Source organism: Heterodontus francisci, chromosome 5 (assembly GCF_036365525.1).
Source record: "Heterodontus francisci isolate sHetFra1 chromosome 5, sHetFra1.hap1, whole genome shotgun sequence".
In the NCBI taxonomy this organism is placed as follows: Eukaryota; Metazoa; Chordata; class Chondrichthyes; order Heterodontiformes; family Heterodontidae; genus Heterodontus; species Heterodontus francisci.
The window spans coordinates 191663641-191686198 of record NC_090375.1 but is presented as its reverse complement, the minus strand read 5'-3'; the positions used below and the strand labels follow the sequence as shown (position 1 = coordinate 191686198).

Here is a 22558-nt window from a genome sequence, read left to right as displayed (position 1 = left end):
TTCCCTTTTTAAGCTGTCCCTGAATTTACTTCAGCTGCTCACTGGATTTGTGCACGAGGGGATCTAATTGATCACTGGATAATGGCAATAATATTTTCTGTGATGGAAATAAAATGTGGTTGGATCAACAGATTAAAATATATGAGGAAAGGATTGTGACTGGAATGGGGTAAGAGACGTACAGGATACCATCCAGGTTGGCTTGATGGAGAGATGAATGAAATTAGTTAATGGAGCTGAAGTGACCTGGTGACCTAGGTGACTGGAAATACAAATTTGAAATTTATTTTGTTTTCACTTTTTGATAAGATTAGAGAAATGATCAGTGTATGACCCTGACCGACACCATTCCCGAGGTCCCCGGAGTAGGTTTGTGTCATGAGATTCACAAGAACGTTTTGTGTTGACTTGCTGTCTGATTTTATTTGTAACTTACTTAACAAAATTTTTTTTTTCCTGTTTGTGTGCCTTTTTCATTATTTGACTCCCTCAGCGCTTGCCCCGAACTCGAGTGCCTGTGGTGAGGTATTTTAGAATACTTTATTTGCTAACCATTGATAAATCCTTGCTGCGTGAAGGTACCAAAGAGCCGATCCTCACTTCTTATCTTGCAACATCACTGTTCATCTCTTTTTCCTTTGACATAGTTTCAATTAAACGTAAGTACTGCATAAATACAACTTTTTGTCAACACACAAAAAAACTTTCTGCTTCTTGGCAGTTTGTTTGTTATTGATTGAATTATTTGAATAGCTGATTACACTTTACAATTGGCAATGCATGAAGATATTTTTTCTGTGATTTACATATCTGTGCCAACACTAAGACCGCTTATTTCCACCTCCGTAACTTTGTCCCGTCTCAGCTCATCTGCTGATGAAACTTTCATCTGTGCCTTTGTACCTCTAGACTTAACTATTCCAACACATCCCTGGCTGATTCCCCATCTACCACTCTCCGTAAACTGAAATTTGTCTCAAACTCTGCTACCCAAATCCAAACTCATACTAAATCCTAGAAATGCTGGAAATACTCAGCAGGTCTGGCAGCATCTGTGGAGAGAGAAGCAGAGTTAACGTTTCAAGTCAGTGACCCTTCAAAGACCTTCCCCGTAATCCCCTCCAGCCCACAACTCAGATATCTCCACTCCTCTAATTCTGACCTCTTGAGCATCTCCGATTTTAATTGCTCCACCATTGACAGCCGTGCCTTCAGTTATCAGGGCCCTAAAGCCCTGGAATTCTCTCCCTTAACCTCTCCACCTCTCTATCTTTTTCCTCCTTTAAACCAATCTCTTTGACCAAACTTTTGGTCATCTATCCTGTTGTCGTCTTATGTGGCTCGGTGTCTTATTTCGTTTGGTAATCGCTCCTGTGAAGTGCCTTGGTACATTTTAAAGATACTACATAAGTCCAAGTTGTTGTTGTAATTTATGATGTATTTAGATCTGTTTGCCATAGATTTGGATAAGCTTGATAACTTCTCGCATTCATGTGAGCTGAGAGATGGACTGGGTGCACAACGACTATATCTCTGGCTTGGCAGCATTTTCACAGCACAATTATGTGATCCGTCTCATATGCTGATATTGTCCTCAGCAAGATGAGGAGTCATCATTAGCACTTTGGGTTATTTTTACCCATGGCATGAATCAGCCAGGGAGCAACCAGGCTAAGCAGCCTGCATAGAATAATTTGTGCTGTGGGATGATGTGAGGTACAGCAAAGCATAGGCATGGGTCAGTAATGGCCCAGCATGCAATCCAGTGTCAGTCTAAATGTGGAATAAGTGCCATTTATTTATTTACCTATTTATTTTTTCTGCTGCACCATTTTCACTTTTCTTGATTAACTATTTTGAGTACTGAGTTTCCCCGGCACTTTGTGGAATAGAAGAAGTTTATCATTACTAACATTGTACCTACAAGACTTGATGTCTTGCTGAAATTAGAATATTGCATTTCATTAAGGGTGCAGGGAGTGTAGAACACAAATGCAGTATACATTATTAACACAGTGCTTTTCACTGATGTTTAAATAAAAAAAAACTTGTCTTCTTAAATTGAAAATGTATAATAAGAAATCTGAATTATTTAAAAAAAAAATGTTCTTCATAAAAAATTTAGAAAGGTACCTCCAGACCAGTGGGACAAGTAATGTTTCTCTGCTAGCAATTTGTATACTAAAATTGTACTATTGTCTTACACCTGCTGTTTCAATGAATGGTGAAATAATTGATTAAACTACTAGTTTAGGTTAATTCTCTTTCCCTTCCCACCTCATTGCAGATTATCAGTGACTTTGTGTTGCTCTCCTCAACGTTTTACTCCATCCTAAATTAGGCCATCATCATCCATGGTCTCTTGGTGGAGGGGAGGGGGGTGAGGGTGGTGTCAATGTATTGATATCTTTGCACTAAAAGAAAGACTTGTGTTTTTATAGTGCCTTTCATGACCTCAGGACATCCCAAAGCACTTTACAGCCAATGAAGTAGTTTTTGAGGTGTAGTCACTGTTGGAAACACTGCAGCCAATTTGAGCACAGTAAGCTCCCACAAACAGCAATGTGATAATGACCCCTCTAAATTTCCTGTTTTTGTGCGGCCTGTTCATTTCCATGTACAGTACCTTTACATTTTTGCGTAGCTGTGCATATGTGGTATCTTGCAGAGAACAGCGAGTGAGCAGCTTGAGGGTTATCTTCCAGATTTTTGTATGGCCATGCATGCAGTTCAGCAGTAACATTACCCAATAATGTTTTTTTAGGGATGTTAGTTGAAAGGTAGGTAAATATTGGCCATACACTGGGGATAACTCCCTCACTCTTCAATATAGTGGAATCTTTTATGTCCACCTGAGAGGGAAGACGGGGTCTTGGTTTAATGAAAGGTGACACCTCTGACTGGACAGCACACTCTCAGTACTGCACTGGGAATGTCAGCCTGGAATTTTTGTGCTCCAGTCCCTTGAGTGGGAATTGAACCCACAGCCTCCTGACTCAAAGGTGAGAGTGCTACCCACTGAGCCACTAACACTGACAGAAACATGGCTTCTGAGTGGCCTTGCCTTCCCTCTCAGCAAAGCCCCCTGACCTTCCTCACCAGGCTGTACATTTCATCTCTTGCCTGTAGCATGGTGACAGTGTATCTCCTATCGCCTTTTCCTGCCTGCTCCTACTCTTCTTGTACCTTGTCCTTTTTTGAGCACTTCGCTTTCTTTCATCTCCCAGCTGGCTCGGCCCCATACATGTGTGGAGTACTGTCCGATGTGTTAGCCGCCAACCATGTGTGACTAATATTTTTGATTTGTAAACAAAATAAGTAATAGACACTGTCTTTGGGCATGTGATCTCAATACTCATATCTGCATAATGTATGCATATGCATTTTAACCTTTTTGTATGTGTATTGATAAAATGGTGAGGTGAAATACAAGGTGTGCCAGAGTTTTTTTGAGTGTTGTGTGGGCTCCTCTTCCTTGGCTACTGCTTATTGTTTGTCTGCTAAAACGGTATGTAACTCGGGTAAAAATGGGTGACTTCAGCATCACTGCTGCAACAACATTGCTGCCATTGTGATCAATTCAGCCTATTGGAGTCAGCGCTCCAGCCTAACAAAGAAAACCCAACCGGTGACTAGCAGCTCCAACTGGGCATATCACGAGAAAAGAGTAAGCAGCAACCAAGTGCTTTCTGGATGGAGAGGGGAGGGGGTAGTCAGGGATGGAGTACGGATGGAGAGTGGGCAGGAGTGGGGTCTGGATGGAGAGTGAGTAGGTCTGGACAGGGAGCAAGGATGGGGATGGTTGGAGAGCAATGGTGGGTATGGACTTCGGATGACTAGTAGGGCAAGGGTCTGGACAGAGGGGAGGGTGGTGGTCTGGAAGGAGAGCAGGTGGAGGGTATGGGCGGAAGGTGGGGTGGGTCTTGATGGTGAGCAGGGGTGGATCGGTGCATCTCATTGTACGCGTCAACACTCTCAGCAGTCAACAATCTCAGGCAATTAGAGATGGGCAATAAATGCTGGCCTGCCAGTAACAGCCACATTCCATGCACGAATATATATTTTTAAAAAATCTAATAAAGTCAACGTATCACTTGCAACTGCTGGACCAAAGCCTAGAATTTGCACTGAAATGTGATGTGTCTGATAAATTTATACCAGATTGCTGAAAGCACCATTTGGTGAAAGAGAGACTGCAAAGCTTAATACTGAGGTTTCTAAGCAAAATTAGAGCACATGGGATTGGGGGGTGCAATATACTGGCATGGATTGAGAATTGGTGAATGGACAGGAAACAGTAGAAATAAACATGTCATACTCGGCTTGGCAGGCTGTGACTAGTGGGGTATCATAAGGATCAGTGCTTGGGCCCCAGCAATTCACACTCTATATCAATGATTCGAATGTGAGGACCAAATGTAATAATTCCAAGTTTGTTGATGACACAAAATTAGGGTGGGAATGTGAGTTGTGAGGAGGATGCAAAGAGGCTTCAAGGGGATTTAGACAGGCTAAGTGAGTGGGCAAGAACATGGCAGATGGAATATAATGTGGAAAAATGTGAAATTATCCATTTTTGGTCAGGAAAACAGAAATACAAAGTATTTCTTAAATGGTGAAAGATTGGGAAGTGTTGATGTCCAAAGGGACCTGGATGTCCTTGTTCATAAGTCACTGAAAGCTAACTTGCAGGTACAGTAAGCAATTAGGAAGGCAAATGGTATGTTGGCCTTTATTGCAAGAGGATTTGAGTACAGAAGTCAATAAGTCTTCCTGCAATTGTATAGAGCCTTGGTGAGACCACACCTAGAGTATTGTGTACAGTTTTTGTCTCCTTACCTAAGGAAGGATATACTTTCCATAGAGGGAGTGCAACGGAGGTTCACCAGACTAATCCCTGGGATGGCGGGATTGTCTTATGAGGAGAGATTGCAGAAACTGGGCCTGTATTCTCTAGAGTTTAGAAGAATGAGAGGTGATCTCATTGAGGTATACAAGATTCTTAACAGAGCTCGATGGGGTTGATGCAGGATGGATGTTTCCTGTAGTTGGTGGGGTAGTGGGGCTGGTCTAAGAATAAGAATTAGGACATTTAAGACTGAGATGAGGAGGAATTTCTTCACGCAGAGGATGGTGAATCTTTGGAATACTCTACCGCAGAGGATAGTGGAGGTGAGTATATTCAAGATGGGTTGATACATTCTGTGACATTGATCACAAGTCGTGGGAGTCAGTTGCCAGCGTTCGCCAGAGCTGGCGGGCAGCCATAAAGGCGGGGCTAAAGTGTGGCGAGTCGAAGAGACTTAGCAATTGGCAGGAAAAAAGATAGAAGCGCAAGGGGAGAGCCAACTGTGTAGCAGCCCCGACAAACAAATTTTTCTGCAGCACCTGTGGAAGAGCCTGTCACTCTAGAATTGGCCTTTATAGCCACTCCAGGCGCTGCTCCACACACCACTGACCACCTCCAGGCGCTTACCCATTGTCTCTCGAGATAAGGAGGCCAAAGAAGAAGAAATATATCAAGGGATATGGGGATAGTGCGGGAAAATAGTGTTGAGGTAGAAGATCAGCCATGATCTAGTTGACTGGCGGAGCAGGCTCGAGGGGCCGAATGGCCGACTTCTCCTATTTCTTATGTTCCTATGTACTGAACGTTGGCAGATGTTGGTTACGTAAATATACACATGCTAGCCACTTTGTTGTTCTCACCATGTTCTGTCCACCATTCTTGTGATCAACTGCTTGATCCAGCCCTTGTGAAGAGCTTTCATGAAGAAAAATGTGGATTGAGAATGACCTTGGCCACATGCCTCGCCTTCACCCCCACCACCACTCTAGTTACTGGTGACAGGCACCGTTTCCCTTTTATTTAAAACCACAAAATTGCCTAACCACACCTCATGTCTGCACTAGTGGAAGACCATCTCTTGCATGTCTAGAACTTCCGTAACATGAAGTAGAAGCATCTGGACACATCCTGTACATCTAAATTATTAATCTTGCATTTTTTTTTGTTTCTCCTCCTGCCCTGCCCTGCCCTGCCATGATGTTTAAAAGCAATGATAACCATCATACACAAGTTTATAATCTCAGTACAATGTTGTTTGGGGAAGCAGATGCTGCAGTGGTACCATAAGCATCCAGGTTATCTGGCCCTGCTGAATGAGTGGGGCATGGGCAAGTAGCTAAGCCATAAAACTTGTTACAGATTAATTTCAGCACGCTGGTGCAGTTTTGTATTGAGGTTTCCTTTCAGCCAATCCTTACACTTTTAATTGGCATGTATTGCCAGCAGCTTAGTGAACATGTGATAAGTGTTGTGTTACAGAATTAATAACTCCACACCGAAGTGTCGTCTCAGTTAAAATGATGAATGCTCAGCAGATCTCTTGGAAAAATAATGTTGGATCATTTTACATTTTCCTTGTTTCTCAATCATGACATATATACCTATCGTAATATTTTTCTCAGGTTTGTGACAAAATCACTCTGGCTTTGAAAACTGCATTATCATTAGCTGATGGCTCCATGATGATTTGTAATTTGCGATGGACAAGCAGAAAAGATCTGTAAATCGAGCTTTTAAATTGGAAGTTGAAAGGTTGTGCTTGGGGTGGGGGGGGGGTGGAGAGGTGGTTGGATGACTGGTTTAATTGTATTCCGCAGAATAAGTGGAATTAAAGAATAGTTCTTATTTGTTTAATAATCAATTAGTAAACATTAAACTCCCTTGACAACAGCTCAATGGAATGCATGAACTGCCTTGGAACTATGACAGTCGTAATAACCTACCTTTCATCAAAATGTTTAGCACCATTTTGTTTTCTCAAACACAAGATAATTGGACATCTAAAAATCACTTAAAATTACTGAAACAATTGTGAGTCTTTCTATCTGGGTAATTAGCATTGTCATTCCTAAAATGTAATTGTATGCTGTTTATTCTTATCTATAATTGGTTCTGTAAACACTTTCATATACAGTGGAATTGGTAGGGAATCAATGTAGGGGTGTAAAAATGTGCTGATATATCCAGTTCTTTAAAGATAAATTATCCTCTTTTTCATGTGAGGCCAGCATTATTTATAGTGCTTGGTATGAAACAGACACCTTTTCATAATGCTGCAAAAACTGTGGCATATTTGTCTAATATAAAGAAGTCTTGTGGATTTGTATTGATTTTTTGATGAGCGATGCATGGGATCATTTTCTTCTCGTAAGTGCAGAATTAACCCTTTTGAACTTGTGGAATTTTTGGACGATCCATTATTTTTGACTGACTGACTGACTGGTTTCAACCTTCATTCCAACAAAGAAATAGAGAACTTGCATTCCTATAGTGCCTTACACAACCTCAGGATGACCTAAAGTGCTTTATAACCAATAAAGCACTTTTGAAGTGTAGTCACTGCTGTATGGTAGGAAATGCAGCCATTTACACATAGCAAGCTCCCACAAACAGTGATGTGATAATGACCAGATATTCTGTTTTTATGATATTGATTGAGGGATACATATTGGGTAGGATGCCAGGGCTAAACCCCTGCTCTTCTTCAATATAAGTGCCAGGGATCCTTTACATCCACTTGAGAGGACAGGCAGGGCCTTGGTTTAATGTCTCATCTGAAAAGCGGCACCTCTGACAGCGTAGCACTCCCTCAGTACTGCACTGGAAGTGTTAGCTTTGATTTTTGTGCCCGAGTCTTGAGTGGGACTTAAACTTACAACCTTCTGGCTTGGAGGCGAGAGTGCTACCTACTGATAAAACGGCTGACCTACGGCCTAATCCGGTTGTATTGCGTAGTATTGGTAAAGCTGAATATTAACTTTTCAAACACATGCCTGGAAGAAAGTGCTTGGTTGAGTTTTTATTATGTGCACATGACAATGACTACTTGCATCTATATAGTGCCGTTAATGTTGTGAAGTGTGCTTACACAGTGTCGAGTGTTTTTTTTGTTATTTTTCATGTTCTGAGAAATCAGTATGAAATAGATACTATTTCACTAGAAAATGGCATTCTGTTCCTTCATGCACTACTTGGAAAGTAAACCAGTTTGTTGATTTACATTTGGCTGCATCTCACTAGAGTATGCATCGGTTTGCCTTGCAGGAGATGGGAGAATTGTACGTGATGGCAAACGTGGCACAGAATCCAGTCCAATGTGAAGCTTTCTTACTGGAGGCCCTGGGTCCCGTTATTATGTAACTAGCTGGTAACGGTACCCTGAGGTCATAGATGTGCTTATAGGAGTGACTGGTGATACTGAATCAGAAAGGATAGCTAATACAAACCTCAGATTAGTAATTTGTCCTAAAAGGTCAAAATGGTAACCATCGTTTCTAAATAAAATGACTAATTTTCAAATTGTGCTTACGGCCTACGTGTTGTTTGTTATCACGTAACAAGTTCCCCTTAACAAAATTGCAAATCAATTTGTAAGGAACAGGTTTACACAGTTGTTAGGCAGAGAAAATATTCCCCTTGTTAATCTTCTACCTCTCCTCTATGATAGCAAGAATCTAATCCTGGTCTAGTGTTTTAACACAGCCTGATTTTCCTGAAGAACCATGCATATAACAATATTTGGATGGTGAAAAGGAGATGCATCCTGAGAATTTAAGGGAGAAAAGTTTTCTTAAACTAAGTGGCCTGAAACCATAAACTGGTGCTTTGTAAATGGGTTTATGACTTTATTACAAGTATAGCAGAGGCAAAATCTTCACCCACTGTAACCTCACCCCTTTTTTCTCAGTTGAGGATCTGAAAGTCCCGGCCCACGGTCTATCTAATTAACTAGAAAGCTGTGAATTAATTCCATTATCTAGAACTAGGAAGAAACCGGTCAATTTGAATCTTGCTAATTTCAAGCACTAATTTGTAGTGTTTCAACAGTATAAAAATGTTTCTTGGATTAGGCTAGAAAGCTGCTTTTGTCCATGTACTGAAGTTATAAAATGGTCTATTTCCAGTAAAGGACCTTGTATTTTCTCGTGCGCAGTATATTTTTTCCCAGTTGTAGCCCCTGAGTCCTGACCTACATTCAGAAATTAAAGTGCAAAATTTATCTCAATTAACACAAATATTGAGTTTAGTGCAAATGTGCGATCTACACTGAGACTTTTGTAGATATTTTGCTGCAGCTGGTTAAAGTGTTTCTTCTACATCGCTGAACTGAAGCTCCATATGGTGCTTAGGCATCCCAATTACTTGTACAGTTGTAATGTCTCCTTGCAGGATTATAATTTAGTTCATATCAAATGTTAAAGAATGGACAACGTTTTTGAATTAATTTTAGATTTTGTTTTGTTGCTAACCAAGGTGAGAAGTGTTGGGAATGGAACATTTTAATGGACTCTCATGGGTTGCAATAGGAAGGTGGAGGAAGAACGAGAGGTCCCTGACTGCTGTATGATTATTGAAAAATGACCTCTTCATTGAAGGGCTTTAAACCGTATGTAGGGCTCCCAAGTCAGGCTGTGTAACCTATTAGAGGCAGGGTAAAAATGCATTTTGTTGTCCCCAGTTGACCCCAAAATAAGCAAATAACAGAGAAAATAGGTCATCCTGTGACGCAACTTGATGTTTAGCTTCAGAAAAAAGGACCTGTAACACATTCATCCCCTCTTATCCTGAAGCCTAGAATAAAGCCCACTATGTTTTGATTAAGAACCTCTCCATTCCTTTTCTGAGTGTTTCAACAAAATCTGTGTTCACTGCAATAGTTGTTACTGTCTCACAGAAGTCAGCAGTCCTAATGGTCAAGTAATTACTTTATGTCACGCTTGGCTTGAGATTTTATATTCTTCCTGGCTCAGCACAAAAAAAACTTCAACACCTACCTCATCAGATTCTCCTTGCAAATTTAGCATCTTGGATCACCTCCCTTTCTCCATCCTTTGAGAGTTCTAAGAAAGGTGTCCTAAACCTGTAATCATCTCAAACCCTCGAGTTGTCCAGCTCCCTATTACAATTGACCCCCTTACTAATGAACAAGGTAGAGTATTTTTCTTTTCCCATATCGATCACCCTCTCATTAGCTACTGTTAATTTTTGCAAAATGTGTTGGTACTTTTATGCTGTGGGCTAAAAGCCATTAGGAAGACAATTAAAACAACGCAGAGTCGAGAGTTTTGTCCAATTCCATTGGGCCGCCAAAATTGAACTCTGAGAGGTGAAAAGGTAAAGTACAAACCAACTGTGCTCCGTAGTCTGTTTTTATGATTTAACCTGACAGAGTTTTTTTATTTTTTTAAAATTTAGGATCGAAACCTTTCCGATGTACCCTCTGCAACTTTGCAACAGCACAGTTAGGAGATGCCCGTAATCACGTCAAACGGCACCTTGGAGTTCGCGAGTACAAGTGTCACATATGTGGGTAAGTGCTCCAACAATTCTATGTTTTCTAAAAGTAATGTACGTGGATCGTGTTTTTCTGAGAAGATAAAAACCCAGAATGCCAGAAAAATTGCAAAAGACTTGCAGCTTTTATTATAGACTGCAAATATTATTTGTTTTAATGAATGTTGTACATCATGCCTTCCTCCATTACGTTTCAGTATGTTTGTAAACTGCAGCTAGTGGTTTAAATGCTTATCTAGAATGAGGAGAATTTTGACACATGAGTTTCGTTTCAATCTGTGATGTTTGTATTAGCTGAATTAAATAGCAGTTACCAGGACAATTCCTCATTTTATTTTAGAAGCCACTGAAACAGTAGTTGGATTAAAGGTTTACCTCTGGTAAATAATGAGAAACTGGGCTGGTTTCAGAACTAAAGGACCAAGATCTGTCTAAGGAAGGCGGTGAGAAAAGGATTGTCTAATTTGGATAGCAGTGGAAATTGTGTATGTTTAGAATTTTAAAAAGGTGGTTGATTTTATTATTTACAGCTTTCTGAATAATCGTAAGTGAGCGACCCACTCTCTTACATTAATGGAACACCGCAAAAAGTAAAGGAATACATATTTGGTGAAGTTTGTTTCATTTTAATTAACAGGTGACAAATTTAGAATACAGTCTTGCACCCATTTATTTCCTTTTGGATCAAGCTACTTTCAGCTAATCAAAAGAATTACTGAACTTGGAGGAGTGGAAATAGTATGTTAAGATTCCCAAGATAAATCCAACTGAAATAATGTTTTAAAATTAGTTGATTTATTTATAAATGATGTTTTGAGTCTGTTTATTGCCTGTTGTAAATGGAATAATGAGTGGTGAGTAGGTTCAACAAGCACATTTTTGTGTCTGTGTCACATCTGTTAACCATTTAGATGATTACAGGTTTAGGATTTCTTCTATGAAAAGCAAACCTAATAAAAGAATCCTCGCGTACATACACTGTGATTGCCTGGCTTCATGCTAATAGCTACCATCTTGGGCATTCGGACATTGGTGGCAGTTTGTAATCAATACAGAATCGATATTTTAATCCTGCTACTTTACATGCTAAACTGTTGGCAGCGCACACATCTGCAGAGATCTTAACGAGTGTGAAAACTCAGCAGCTCTTGCCTTTATGCTGGAGGTTGAAAACAAAGCCGACTTATGAATTAAAAAGCTACAGCTTTGGGGATGTCTCATCGTAAGGTGTTTTCAGTAATGCATATATAATAATGGTCTTAAATTTTACGGAATTCTGTGCAATACATTGAGTCTCCATCACATTGCTAATAGAGTTAAATGTTTAATAGAATACATGTGCGATCAGTGGTCAAAATCCAGTTATAGCTATACATTTTTTTGAAGTATGCTGCTGTTTTTTTTTTACTTTCTAAACTTTAACCCTCTTTTGTGCAAAATTCTAAAATAAAATTCAGTTTTCCAAAAAGGGTCAGCAGTTATGTCTTTGCAACCGCATAACTAAAAGAATGTTTGTATTTAATCATTGGCTATCTGTTGATTAATTAAGGAAGAATTACTGAAAAGTAGTTGGGTGGGAGAAGGTTTTCTCAGTATACGATGTTTCAGATTCTGGTCCAGAAATTAGAGCAGTGAATGATGGTGGTATTTTGGTTTTAGTGACCATTGTTAACATGACCAGTGCCATTAATTATACCTTGTTTAAATGAAATAGTGATTTGATGGCTTAATGCGTTACAGAATTTTGCCGTGATGTAACAACTGAAGCAATTGTAATTGGCGGCAGACTTGTCATATTTTAGTCATCCAACTTCTGTAATAGAGATATGGTATGGATAAAAAAATTGTGTAATTTTTTAATGAATATATTTTATTGTTTTACTTTCTGCTTAGTCCTATGTTTCTCCACCACCACCCACCCCTACCTCCCTTCTCAGGTAGTACAGAGTCTGTTGAGAATTGCCTCGTTTTCAACTGATTGTAAGTAATAAAGGTGGGTAATGAGTCCTGGTCTCAATTTACAAAAGATTTGTAAACTGTTTCACTGAATCTTTTCCGCCTAGATGAAACTAAATGAGAGATTCAGAGGACAATAAAAACGCACCAAAGTTTGTAATTTTAAAGTGAAAGCATTTGAATTTATAGAAAGAAAGAAAGAAGGTTTGCATTTCTGTAGCACCTTCCACGACCTCACGCTGTTCTGAAGAGCTTCATAGCCTATGAGGTGTGGTCACTGTTGTATTGTAGGAAACGTTTGTGCATAGCAAGCTCCCACAAACAGCAATGTGATAATAATGAGCTCATCTGTTTTAGGGATGTTGGTTGAGGGATAAATATTGACACTGGACACTTAGAATACCTGGTGTGGAAACTATTGCCAGTGTGAAATTTCTTAGCAATTGTATATCACGTTTAGTCTGGAGAAAATTTCAGGAGAACTTGCGTGGGGATAAAATCTGAATTAGGTTTAGTAGAAGTTACAAAATGCCAACTAGGAACTGGAGCAGTTGCGTGTATGTTAATTTGGATGCCCTGATAGAAGGGGGAAAAAAGCCATATCTCAACTTGTTACCATTCAGCAGTACCTGTTGGTAGTGAATTAAATACGTCTCATAAATTGCTGCTTGAGAAGAGGCTGGTATTAATGAATAATTAACCTTGTTCAATTCAGCTGCTATCATGTGTATATTCAAGGGAAATGGAAAGGACGATTCATTTTGTTTGTTTAAAAAAGAATGTAGCATGTGCTATTCAGAGTCAGCAAGTTCTCTCATTTTCTGAGACCGTTTCTCGAGTTCGGTATTTTTATCCATTGCCCTGTTCTTTTTTTCTGCTGTAAAACTTTGTATTGATTTTCCTAATTGAAATCTGATCACACAAAGGTTCAGTGTAATTATTTTACTTAATTCTTGTAGCAAAGCATCAGTTTACTTTGATTGCAGTCATTTTGTTTAAAATGTACAGTGGTTACCTATTCTAATGCAGCCTCCTGACTCTGTAGCCTGGGCTTCCTGTTAGTCTGGCTTGCATTAACCTCAACTATTAAGTGTGTTAAAATACTGTGGAAAAAAGTGCCCTGGTGAATCTTAAAAATGGTTTCCAGTGCACAAGTTCTGGCTTGTAAGGATTAATAATTGTAGTATTGCGTCGAACTAGTTATGATGGAAAGCACAGATATTTAATCTGGTCAGTGAGAGTTGCTGGGGGGGGGTGGGGGGAGGGGGGTACGGGGGCAGAGACCAAAGGAGCAGGAAATATTACAATGCTCGGAGAACTGACCCCTTCAGCATTTGTTGATGCTTAACATTAATTAAGTGAATATGTAAATCAGCTTGATGGTTAAAATGATGCAACATTTTACATTAATACCATGACAATGTCAATTCATTATCATCAATGACTCAATAATTTAGAGAATGCTTGATGGACCCATTAGTTCCTCAACATAAGCAGCTCATGCTGCATTCCTTCATTACCATAATTTTTTTAGGATTATATTTTAAAGGATGAAGTGATCTTTCAGCAACATTTAGCTCAGTAGTCAAAAGCAGCAATCCAGTTTGGAGACTGCCTCTCTGCAACGGTTCATATTTCATTAGTAGAACTGAACATCTGCATTTAAAATAAATGGTGAAGGAAATTTGATATAAAATATGACTTTTTTTATTTTAAGTGTTACTGTTGAATATACGCATATAAATGTACTTTAATGACTTTTTTTTTAAAAGACAGGTAATGTACCTGAGTTGATGCAGGCAGGTTAATGTATATTTTTCTCTCTCTTGTTTATGACTGTTGCACTGTAGATAAAATACAGCTGTAAACAGTTACAATTGCAGTAAAATTGTTGTTAGTTGCATTACCTTGTTTAGAGGATGTGAGGGGATCTCTTTGAAGATGATTATAATGTCACTTTCTGACCTTTGCAGCTTGAATAATTGTAAATCATTGCTTCATAATGTGTCAAAGAATGTCTGAACTAGGCAATTAAATGGTAGAATATAATAGACCAAATTATTGCCTGTCATGTTTTCAACAACACAGTTAGTATTTGAGTTACACTTAATCATTACATGCATTAACAACTTCATTGGAATCTGGCACCAGGCTGGGCATGAAATGCGTCGCATTATTTAAATCTTCAATGGTTTAAGTCACTTATTTCTGGTGAACTGTTCCAACACGGAGATTTTCATGAAGTGGGCAGTCCCAAAGGGCATAATTCATTTACATCAAAGTTTTTGCACCAGATTACTGTGCATTGTTTTTGCAGCAAGATAGCAAGAGCTAAAAGAGCAAGGAGTTCAAATAAAACCTGTGCACAGAATAACTTGGAGGCAGAGACATTAAAATGCAGTCTGATATACAGTGATATTGTAGTTAAGTTAGTCTGTGTTAGTAGCATTTCAGGTTGAGTGGCATGATATTTGCTGGAAATGCTCCTTGTTTGTTTGGGTTTCTTTTGCCTTTTGAATGCCCTTTCCATTTTAGGAATGCAAGAATGTAGGAATGTAGGCCATTCAGCCCCTTGAGCCTGTTCTGCCATTCAGTTAGATCATGGCTGCTCTGTATCTTAATTCTGTCTACCCACCTTGATCCCATAATGGTTAATACCCTTACCTAACAGAAATCTACCAATCTTAGTCTTGAAATTTTCTGTTGACTCCCAGCCTCGACAGCTTTTTGGCTGCTACTTTGTATAAATGGCCAAAACTAAAAATTGTTAAATCAATATTATCTACGAGTTAATTGACAAACATTAAGTAATGCATTTAACACATTAAATATTATATTTATATAGTGACTTCCATGACCTCCGAGCATCCCAAAGCACTTTACAGCAAATGAAGTACTTTTTGAAGTATAGTCACTGTTGTCTGCTCTGCCGCCAGGGTTAAAATTTGCACACAGCAACTCCAACAAGCAGCAATGTGATAATGACCTGGATCATCTGTTTTAGTAAAATGTTGCTGGTGATCCCCTCTCTGTGGTGTGTTCCCAATCTCCACAGTGCTATCAATTGGAGGGGAGAAGCAGAGGTCATTATTTCCCCTTTGCCCTTTCCCTTGGGGAGAATATCGGGGGAACCCATACTAAGCTGTTCTCATCCATTTTCCAATTGACTTGAAGAGCAGCATCCATGGAATTATGCAAACATGTTGCCTGACCATTATTTTGCTGTGGGAATGTTGTTGAATGACCTGGAAAAGTCAAGAAAGAGGGGAGAGAACATGGGAGAGGGAGGAGTTCTGCTACTGGAAGAGTTGAGAAGCCGTGTCACTTAGACTTTATACTGGGTTGTTACAACTCCAAATGCAAAGCTGCATTTTAAAAATGCTCAGATAATCCTTTGGTCCATCTGGCAAGTTTATAAACTCACTTTTGACTCTTGCTGATGCTATAAGCACAAATGCATCTCACGCTCGTGTTTTAAAAATTAACTGCCCAGGATGTGCAAAAGTGATGTATCCAAGTTACTTGTACATACTCTGTTATGAACTCCATTGTGAGGTGCAGTCAGCAGTATAACTTGAGCCTATTGGTGGAGCATTAAGCTTTATCGATCTAACTTCGGAGGCATGACCCTTATTTATAATTAAGCTGGAGCATAACCAGGTGAGATTGTGAATTCCATAGGGAATCACTGAGGTAAGCTCAGATGCTACAACAGCTTACATTTTGAAGGATATTTGAATAAGAGGAAAATGTGAAACTGTACAGCAAGTGAGATTTAGATGACCAGATTTGTAATTGAAGGTCTTAAGGAGGCTTTGGGACAGAGAGAGATGAGGCAGTTGACAGAATGGTCTCCAAGGGTGAATCATAAGGTGCATCACCTGGAGTTTGGAAAAGGGGGCAAACATGAGTTAGAAGGTTGTAGGCTGGGTCTAGGAGAATATTTAGAGATGCAGTAAAGCATGGGCCAGAATAGATTTGAGGACAAGACCAAGTATTTTGAAGTTGTTTCACAGAGCCATAATGGACTTGGCAAATGAATGAGACCTTCCTTATGCTGAAGTAGACCTGGGGCACAGAGTTGAGGATTATGTGACCTTTGGAAATAGTGAAGTTGGGGTGACCACAGAGTAGGGCATTGTGGAATTATTCCTCGAATGGATGAATGCATAGCTGAGTGTTTTGGCAGCGGAGTGGAAACTAAGCTGGAGGTGTTAGAAACAGATATTGATGATGGATCAGATGTGCCGTGTCAGGCTCTGATTGGGGTCAGAAGGAACATTAGGAGTATGCATCCCAGGGTTTTGCCTGAGGGAGGTTAAAGAGGTCAGGGCTCAAGCCAGTGAGAGTGGGTCATAATAACTTTGGGAATGTCAGTAACTATTGCATGGCAAAGCACATTGATACACCTAGATTCAACATAACAGAATTACCTAGCAGTTACAACTCTTAAATAGTCATTCAGCCCAACTATGCTTCACATGAACCTTCACCATATCCATCCTTTCTTCCTCATGTGTTTATCCAGCTTCCCCTTTAAATGCTTTTATGCTATTCACCTCAGCCACTCCTTGTGGTAACAAGTTTCACATTCTCATCACTCCCTGGGTAAAGAAGTTTGTCCTGAATGCTTTATTGGATTTATTAGTGACTATCTTCTATTTATGGGCCCAAGTTTTGGTCTCCCCACAAGTGGAAACCTCTTCTCTCTGTCTACCCTATCAAACCTCTTCATAACTTTAAAGATTTTTGTCAGGTCACCCTCAGCCTTCTCTTTTTTTCCAGAGGAGGATTGTTGGACACCTCGGAATAAATGCAAATTTGAAATCCACCTCAATCTTCACCGTTCAATCTATAAATAAATAACAGTTTTAATTGTCCTGTTACATTAGCTTTTTATTTGCTATGTCTATGATGCATAAGTTAGAGAGTGCTGAAGTATGATTTTTAATATTCCATTGCTTGGTTTGTAATAGATTAGGATTAACAGTTTTATTTTCCGAGTTTTTAAAAAGAATTGTTTCATTTTAAAATGGTGTCTCCCTCTCTTCAAAAGCCAGCATTGCGCATCAGTTCCTGGCCCAGTGCTGAAAGCTGACTTGCTGCTTCAGCCAATATTGCTTTTGAGCTGGCTGTTGGCAACTATAACTGTGGTTTAGGATTTTCCTGTTCAGATTTCACTTTTCTCTCCCGTGGGCAATTGCCTTTCTTGTGTCGCAGGCTTGTCCCTAACGGTATGCTTAGATGGAGCATTTAACTCCTGATGAATCCTGAATGTGCTCATTGTGTGCTCCCAATCCGCACCAGAGCACAATAAAAGTCTTTTTATAAAAAAAAGAGTTTTTATTGCTCCCATTGATTTTTCTCTGTTAGTTGATCTCACTGGCTGTACAACAGTTGCAACCATGATGATGGGCAAGCTGCTGCCAGGCCAGTGGTTCTTTGAAGTGGCATCTTTGTGACAAACTGCTTGCTCTCTACTTCATCCCGCCAAAATCTAACTGAGGTTGTGAACTCAGTTGGGACTAGTTTCGATCACCTAGATGGTGAGGAATTCCCCAGATATTTTCTGCCCCCCCCCCCCCCCCCAAAAAAAAAGTGGCCCTGGTTTTTATCTGTATTGTGGGTGTGGATTCAAGTGCCACCACTCTGTGTTATTGTAAGTGTTTCATCGTAAAGCAAAAAAAAAGAATTTGCATTTATACTGTGCCTTTCGCAACCTCAGCATGTCTCAAACGCTTTTTAGCCAATAAAGTACTTCTAAGTGTCATCACTATTGAAATGTAGGAAAACGTAGCAATCAATTTGCACACAGCAATATCCCACAAACAACAATGTGCAAATGGCTAGATCATCTGTTCCAGTGATGTTGGCTGAGGAATAAATATTAGCCAGGACACTGGGGAGAACTTCACTGCTGTTCTTCAAAATAGTGCCATGGTATCTTTTACATGTACCTAAGAGGGAAGACGGGGCCTCAGTTTAACATTTCTTCCAAAAGACAGCGCCTCCAACAATGCGGTGCTCCCATTGTACTGCATTGGGAGTGTCAGCCTGGATTATGTATTAAGTATCTGGAGTGGGCCTTGAACCCACAATATTCTGAGTCAGAGGCAAGAATCCATCGAACCACAGCTGACAGCTTCAGATTTCTGTAGTGTTTTAGTGTGCGTCTATAGTGTTTTACTTTGTTTAGTGACAAAATTGATGCCAGTTGATTGAAGGAGAAGGTTAGAAGATCAAATCCTTCTAACTAAACAGATACTCTCTATTCTAAACAATATATGGTGTTAATTTTTTAAAAAATGTTTGAATTTATAATATTCTTCCCTCCTTTCCAAAAAGTGCTGACTCGTGTTGTGGTGTGGTTTCATGAACAACCCTGTGATCTCATGCAAAAGATCTTCTTGTGTGAGTCTAGACAGTAATTGTTCAATCTTCATCAATAAGAATATCAAACCTGAACCTGATCTGATTTCATTATGAATCACAATATGGTTATCGATCTGACGATCTTAAAAAAAAAATCTTCTGTCCCCTTTGCCCCACAGTCTTTGTAGTGCTCTAACCATTGGACAGAAATCAGCTAATGCAAGACAGACTTCAAAAAAAAATAAGAGCCTGGGCCTTTTCTTGCCTTTATAATGCAGCAGCATAGCAGATAGTGCAGTATTGTATTTGATAAAAATGGTAATTTTGAAAGAAAGTCATGATTACTCTCTTTGAAAAGCAGGATTATCATTGCCTTCACTTCTGTTGCATGTTGGAGCGGGAGACCAAGCGGTAAATTGTAATGGGGAGAAAAACAAAACCGACTTGTAGCATTTTAGAGCAGGAAAGGTCATCATTTTTAATGCCTGTTATGGGGCTGCTGCTGTTATTAGTTGTGTGGGGATGTTTCCAGTCTGTTCTCGCTGTCTCTCAATTTGAAAATTGGTTGCCAGGTGTCCTCAATCAGATGACTGGATTCTGATAAGGTATAATCAAATAGAAATTTTCCCAGACTGTTGCATTTGTGTTATGCAGTGAAACATGCTTATTATCACATCATTTTATATCATAATCTGATTATCATAGAACTCCAAAATGGCAAACCATTTTCAATTAATTTCCCTATAATTTAACCCAATTTATGTTATGATAGAGCACATTCAAAGCTGCATGACCTCTCTCAGTTTTTATTGATTTATATATATATATATATATATATATTTGGGAGTGTTCCTAAAATAATTACCTCCTGCAAAAACAACAAAATTTAAGATGTATGAATTCTTATAACAAGATGCCATGGTGTTTCATATCTGGATTGATTGAGTACATTTACAGTGAACACAAGGAAGCTTAGCGTTTACATCAGGTAGGTGATTGTTTGGAGCTGGGTGTATTTGGAAGGCTTCTTTTTAGCTGAGTTAATATCCTACACTTTTCCGTATTTGATCATAAGGGAGCTCGATTATATAAACGAGAGGTATTCACGTTTATGAAAATATAATTCCACTTTGTTCTGTACAAATATAATTCAAATTACAGTTTCCCCCCCCCCACTCCCCCCACTCCCCCCTCCCCACCACACTGTCAGTGCAACTTTTGCAAGTGATGTTTTGGCAGCAACACGAGTCTTGCAAAAGCATCAAGGGTATATTAACACATCAAAATGAATGGATTTCTAATGGTTAGAAAACATGTAATTTGGAAGAACTCAATAATTTTGGGATCAATCAAAACTGAAGAAACTTTAGTAACTCTGCAACTTTACTAAATACAGCTTCATTGAAACCTTGGTGTTTGCAGAATTAACCCGTTAACTGTGTGTTCTTTTAAAGAAGTCAGTATTTCAATCTAAAATATGCGGTTATTTAAAGTGCAATTCTGTGAATACATTAGAATTATTTAATGTTTAAAGACGATCCCTTTTTTAAAATAAAACTTAAAAGGCAAAACCTTAGCAAACTATGTTGAGAAACAGTCATGAAAACTAAAGTTCTTTCTGTGATTGAGTTTTAAATATAGTCACTTCTCTATACCGAACTGATTTGAAAATCTTTCAGTTTAAATGGAGCATCAACCACATAGGAGGTACTAATGTTTACTGTTGATCATACCTATGCTCAATCTGGATTGATACATGCAAGAGGTAGCTGATTGGGATTCCTTGGGTATAGGTTTCTAGTGAATAGGGAACAGAATTCAAAAATGTTAATTAATAGTGTTGCATTGGATCTATAACATTGTCATGGAAGGAATTATTATTTAATAAAATCTAGCCAAAATCTGTACATGATCAGAATGATTTTGTTTTTCAGTTTGGCAGATTATGCAGGGACCTATGCATAAGCCTTTTATTTTACAAAAATCTATATACTGTGTGGTAATTAAGAACAATCTATGTGAAGACGTGAATGTCTGGATTCTCGGTCATCTTTTACCTTTTTGTTTTTTTCATGTGTGTTGTCAGTACAGTTTACTGCAGCTTGACATGCTAAGGGACCTCATGCTTTGTGTGATGACTGAATATTCTCGCAGTATTTAATTGGAAGTTTAGATAGCTTACCTTTGGAAAAACTAATTCATTGTCTTTATCTACTTTTTAAAAAAAAATCATTTTACTATTTCTGCTTTGGCTTGAGAATGACAATTCATGGAAGTTGTGATTAAAAATGTCTGTACTGTCATCTTTAAAGGACAGATCTAAAATACCATGTTTTGAAAATGACATTATTAAAATAGTGGAAATTACACGTTGGTTATGAAAAAATGTTTTGAGAAGATTCGTGAATCTTGTACTTGCAGTTTTTCAGGAGATGAAGTTAATGACTGATTAACAACAGCAATTAAAAGATGAGAAAAAGGCATATAATTAAAATTGCAGCACTTGCTTTGTCAAGTAAGCGTGTCATCTATTGTATAGTTGTTAAAAGCAAAAGGAAAGAAACCAGCATTTAATTTAGTCTCGTTTTAAACAGGAGACTGATAATTTGCCTGTAGATGCATGCTTGAAGGTTGTAACTCATGTTTAACCGAGGCTGTGTCATTAGAAGTTCACAGCCATGTATTTTCTGTTGACAGTCATCGACAGCGAATATTTGGCAGTCAGAAGTAATTTAACTTAATTAATGGGATGCATATTTGATGGAGGAATAAAATATTCAAGCTCAGCAAAGTGGAAAAAGGAAAGATTTAGTGGGAGTAAAAGGTTGAAGAATGTAATTTGTGCATTCATTTTGCTGCTCAGAATTATGAATTGTCTAATGGTGATATAAAGCCTAGCTGATCCTTAGATGGAAATGTGCTATCCCTTAACAAATAAAGCCATCAGAGTGACAGTCTATGATTAAATTGATAGTGGGGGTAAGTTCACTGTAACAAACGTTACACTTTATTTGAAAGCTGTTCAGAATAAAAGTTGACCCGAAGATTTGGAACATTCAGTATATATTTTTAATAGTATTATTATTCTGCTGTTGAACCAGACTACTGTAAGTTAATGCAGTGCCCTTAATCTCTCATGGCACAATTTAATTGGCTTCCCGTGGAAATAGATTATTTCATGATGAAATTGCTTCGTAATTTGATAGTGAAGAAAGTGGCACCTGCTTTTAACACCTTGAACACTTGAACTTAGTGCTGTCCTGGCAACTATGGATACAATAAATCCTAAAATGTGGGAGCCAAAGCACATTTTTGTTGATTGTATATACTGAACAGGACACACACATTGAATTATGCATGTAATATTATGTAGCCTGCTTTGTACAATCTCTTGTGTTTTAATACCTTAATCTGTATTGTGTGCTTACCAGGAATAACACTAGCAAATTAACCAATGTATAGAAAGAAAGACTTGCATTTATATACTGCCTTTCACAACCTCAGGACATCCCAAAGTGCTTGACAACCAATGAAGTACTTCTGAAGTGTGGGAAACATGGCTGCTAATTTCTGCACAGCAAGCTCCCATAAACAGCAATGTGTTGACAACCAGATAACCTGTTTTTACTGCGGTTGTTTGAGGGATAAATATTGGCTCAGACATCAGGAAGAAATCCCTACTCTTCAAAATAATGCCATGGGATCTTTTACTGAGAGGATAGATGGGGCCTCGGTTTAACGTCTCATCCGAAAGGTGGCACCTCCGATAGTGCAGCATTTCCTCAGTACTGAATTGTCAGTCTAGTATGTTCTGCGTGAGTGAAAGGAGTTTGTCCATTGCTACCTTTGAAATGCCGAATACTCAAG

General features: G+C 38.9%; 1 protein-coding gene across 4 annotated transcripts in view; it reads left to right on the top strand.

Annotated features, from left to right (window-relative positions):
• znf407 (zinc finger protein 407) overlaps nucleotides 1-22558 on the top strand; it is a 460931-nt gene that overhangs the window by 53542 nt on the left and 384831 nt on the right. For all 4 annotated transcript variants that reach the window (XM_068032511.1, XM_068032512.1, XM_068032517.1 and 1 more), the window contains one exon: nucleotides 10265-10379. In XM_068032511.1, coding sequence (XP_067888612.1) covers nucleotides 10265-10379 — 115 coding nt within the window. The remainder of the gene's footprint in view (nucleotides 1-10264; nucleotides 10380-22558) is intronic.